Here is a 4,831-nt window from a genome sequence, read left to right as displayed (position 1 = left end):
GGCCGAGCGGGCTGTCCGTTCGGCCAGGGCACCAGGCAACAAAGTCAGGCAGGAGCAATCTCATCCGAGCATACGACTGAGGCAGAAGTGATATGCCCGCCGAGCGGCTGAACCGCTCGGCCCTGGAATAGACAGGAAGCGCAAGAGGACAAAGGAGACAGGGGATAACATCATCCTCGAGACGTCTGCCGCCGACAGGCAACAAGGTTGGCGGCCGAGCCGTACACAGGATCATACGGTGGAAGCTTATACTGTCATATCCGGGATATGCTCGGACGATTACGGAATGGCGCCAGAGGTACTTTTCTGACAAGGGCTCGTTACGGTATGTTTGGGGAAGCGTGCCCGCGCCTCCCCGGGGTCCTATATAAGGACCCCCAGACGTCGACGAAGGGACGCGCAATCTTCACTGTAGCCACAGTTACGCTGCCTCTCTCATTTCTCGTTGCCTGACTTGAGCGTCGGAGGGTCATCGCCGAGAAACCCCTCCCGGCTCGGCTTCTTTGCAGGTTCGCTCGAGATCTACACCACCAGTCGAAGACAGCGGAGCGTGCCACGTCCCCGGCGTCCGTCGACTCAGCGCTCGGACAGGATCAGCGACGATGATAACGATGATGCTGGTGATGCTATTTCATGATTTTAATTATGTATGATGATTATTTGTCTCATAATTAGTATTTTATACATTAAACCATGCCTTGTTAACTTTTCTAATTTTTATTTTATTAAATATTGTTAATTTGTTTTTAACAGGGTTGGTGAGGCGAAATATATATCGGAGAAAAAAGTAAGTATTAAATAACACACTCGTAGTTGAACATGTTATACTTTTAATTATATTTATTTATTTTTAAATTAGTTATATTTGAAAAGTTAAATAAAGGTATCAATCTTTTTATATATTCGTTGAAATTTTCTATTACTGCATTATTACTTCAAATTTCAAATTATGATTAGAGTTTGCCTAACAACCAAGTAACTATGAGTACTAAAAGACTAGTATCAACTAATTGCTCATATATTAGTTTGTGCTTTCTTCATTTGAGACATTTTTATATTATAGGAATTTTAAGAATACATCTCATTCTCTCCATGTTTGATGAAATACAATATTTGTAAAACTTGTTTGATAAGGTGAAATATGGTATATCATAACAATTTGATACAAATGAAACGGTTAGAATTATGAGATTGTTAGAATTTAAGTTATTATCTTTCTGGTTACACATGATCTGGTTTATTCATTTGTTTGTATGCAGGAAGAGAAGAGTTGATGGGGATGAAAGCTTTTGTGGAGAAAGAAGATGAGTTGATGTATCTTAGTTTTTTTTTTTAAATTTAACTCCTTGTTTAACTTCTTGGATTATTAGACTTTATAAATATTTGAGTGTTGAACTTGTATAATATTTTGGAGTCGTTTGAAGAAGATGTTGAGAACTTTGAATTTGTTGTATTGTGATTTGATTTCAATTATTAATATATGTATCTGAAATAAGATGTGATATTGTTAATTAAGATGTGTTGAATGTATATATTGTGTTATTTGTGATATTGTTAATTAGGATGTGTTGAAAGTCTATATTTTGTTATTTGAATTTGTTGTATATATGTATATATTGATGGGAATTGTAGAAATGTATTGTTGCTGGATTTTTTTTTTTAATTTAGGAACGAATTTGATAACGAAAATAATTTGTCCCAAATTTATCCATTGATAATTTCGCAATAAAAATATTTTTATTCCAAATTTAGTCCCAGAATATGGGATGAATCTGCCAAATTCATTGTAAATTTTGCAACAAAAATAATATTCGTTGTAATGTGTCATGAAAATTAGCAACAAATTTGGCAACGAAAATATAATCCGTTGCCAAATTTGGGACAGATTTGGCAATAGAATTAAATTCATCTCCGAATTCGTTGCTAAGTTTGCAACAAAATAAATTTTCGTTGCAAAATTATATAGTATTTTGGGACAAATAGAGTTTTTTGTTGTAAAATTGGCAACGAATTTAGGGACGAAAATATTATTCGTCGTCAACTTAGTCCCCAATTTCATTGCCAAATTTGCATCAAACAAATATTTGTTCCAAAAGTTTGCAACAATAATTTTGTGACGAAAATTTTTTTGTTCCAAATTTTGTCCCTAAATATTTTGCAACAAATTTTTCTTTTCAAATTCGTCCCAAAATTTATCCCAAAAACCTTTACTTTTTGTAGTGCAAGCATCCATCCATAAAATTTTTCATTTGAGTCCTACTCAATCTAGGTCACCTAAGCCAACACCCCTTCGAGCACATAGATGATTTTCATCACTTGTTGAAACTTTCATTTTCTAGGAGCTCCACCTTTGGGACTTCCATCTGCCAAGAGTTTACACCTACGAGACTTCCAGCTGCCAGGAGTTCCACCTTTAGGACTTTAATCTATATATAAATATCTCAATTTTTGGACTTTCCCCTAACAAAAGTTCGATTCTCTAGGACTTCCATTTGCATGGGGCTCCATCTCCGAAAATTCCATCTGCTAAGACGTCACAATTTTGATCTTCTACTTGCTTACTCTTTGTCAAGATCATGCATCTCCACCCTTGGCATAAAAAGAAATTTTGTCTAACATAAAATATAAATTTTGTTCAACTTAAACAATATGCCAATGATTTTTCCAACTACATCAAAATCAATCCAACTCCAATATGATTGCACCAATAATTTTCTTTTTAAGTCAAACTTTGTAATGATTGATTGCCAGAAGTATTTGTCGTCATTATTATTGCATAAAATCTTGATAGAGATGCTAAAGTAATTTTAAATTTTAGTATAAAATGAAGAAAGGATTTTTAAAAATTATAGCATATTCTTTCATTAAAAAAAATAACATATCATTCATGGGAAAAAGGAAGATGTCATAGGGTTAGAAAGACATGAAGGATAAGAGAGACATCAAAGAAATGCCACTGATTGGGGAATAGAGAGATATTGGTTGTTGTCGTCTGGCTCCACATTGTGTTACCTCTAGGGAAGATTTTGAAGAGTAAGAGAGATATAAGAGAAGATATTGTCGGATGGAGAACAAATAGATGTAAGTTGACCACCAAATTTTTACAAAATCATGATATATGACTATTTAAAATCTCATTATTTGATTTACTAAATTTAAAACTATAACATATAATATCACAACACATGGCTAATATAAAATCTTAACATCCATTGTACTTTCTAATGAATTTATAAAGGTTTTAATTTCGATGTGATAGTCATTAGCATGTGTATTGAAGGAGCCCTTAAAATTAACATTTATGTGATCCCACTCTCTCATTCACAAGACTGAGAATGGAAGCGTTCCTTGAAGTTAGTGTTACCTACAACCTCTTCCCCTGAGAATCATGCAAATCATACCACGAGTTGAATCAAATATCCCATCTTGCCAAAATAACGAAAATTATTTTAAATGAAACTAGCACGAAGTCGAACAATGGTCTAAAGTACAACGCAGATCCAAAGATTGACACCCAAACAAGAACAAGGACACCAAACTATCCGAGACTTAAAAAAACATAAAGCGACTATCTAATACACGACTTAATTCACGACTAAAGAAAGACCTGTTACTTACTCCTAAGCGACGACCGACAAGACCACGACAAAGGCAGCGACCGCCAGTTGCACGCCCCATCCCCCGCGCACCGCACTCGAAGGAGACGGCCCAGGGGCCGGCGAGGGAGACGGAGAGTCGGACGACGGCGGAGTATCGGGCGACCAGGAGGAGGACGGCGGCGCTGTGGTGGGCGACGCGGGGGAGGCGGAGGGGGACGGCGGCGCGGTTTCTGGCGCAGGCGCCGGCGCCGGCGACTCGGGGCCGCCGAGGACGCGGATGTCCACCTTCTGGCCGCTCTCGCAGTGGCCGGGCAAGCCGCAGATGAAATAGAGGTGCGATCGCTTCTCCAAGTTGAAGACATCCTTCCCAGTGTGGAAAACGCGGATCGGGTTATCGGAGCTGCAATTGCGGAAAGTCTTATGGGTCACCTGCACCACATTCTCCGTCTCTCTCCCGTAGTTGAACACTACCAACACAAAAAATATTATATTTATAAATATTTTAACACTCCTAAATATTCAAATAAATAAATAAATAATAATAATAAATAAATAAATTCATCGATACCAATGGTGTCGCCTATGTAGAAAGTCTTCCCGTCAGACCATTCGGTATAATTCACACCGGACTTCCATCCTTGATTATCTCCAACTTTGTACAAAGTTGCATCCGACAGCCCCATCAACACGGCCAAAGCTACGACAAATCCTAATCTCTTTGACATCGTCGTCGTTATCACCATCCCAGTAGAATCCTAATTTCTTCGCAATTAACAATGTAACAAAATTTAAAGCCAACCCCTATCGCTTATATATACTATGCACGCACTGCCGTGGACCTGCCAAAGGCGAAATGTTCATGCCCTATTTTGATCACGGCGCTATGCTACGCGAGTCCTGAGATCGACCGCCCGTTGGGGCTGATCGATGGCTGGATTTACTCGCCGTAGGTGCATTTCCTATATTGGAGAATATCTGTGACTTTCCTTCCTTATATATTTTTGAGATTTAATTGCCAATTACGGCCAATGGTTACCATAACGGGTCCAACCAATTAATGCCCGTGAGAAAAAAATAAGTAATAATTTATTGTTTACAAATATGTTTTAGGGTTTCCATCGCATTAAAGTACGAGCGCGGCTTGGAATTTGATACGGTGGAAAGGTGAGGGATAGGAGAGCAGATATGGAAAGGATATCGAATAAAATCAATGAGATTTTGGAGGCGTAATC

At 38.1% G+C, this 4,831-nt stretch overlaps 1 protein-coding gene across 1 annotated transcript; it reads right to left on the bottom strand.

Moving 5' to 3' along the window:
- Positions 1 to 3,426: 3,426 nt before the first annotated feature.
- On the bottom strand, positions 3,427 to 4,326 carry LOC121986651 (mavicyanin-like). Its single transcript, XM_042540604.1, has 2 exons — positions 4,168 to 4,326; positions 3,427 to 4,066 (listed from the first exon to the last, which is right to left on the bottom strand). The coding sequence occupies exons 1-2, from the start codon at positions 4,322 to 4,324 to the stop codon at positions 3,621 to 3,623; spliced, it is 603 nt and encodes a 200-aa protein (XP_042396538.1). The 5' UTR covers positions 4,325 to 4,326; the 3' UTR covers positions 3,427 to 3,620.
- Positions 4,327 to 4,831: the final 505 nt, after the last annotated feature.

Source organism: Zingiber officinale, chromosome 5B, assembly GCF_018446385.1.
Source record: "Zingiber officinale cultivar Zhangliang chromosome 5B, Zo_v1.1, whole genome shotgun sequence".
In the NCBI taxonomy this organism is placed as follows: domain Eukaryota; kingdom Viridiplantae; phylum Streptophyta; class Magnoliopsida; order Zingiberales; family Zingiberaceae; genus Zingiber; species Zingiber officinale.
This window is presented reverse-complemented; position numbering and strand designations above follow the sequence as displayed.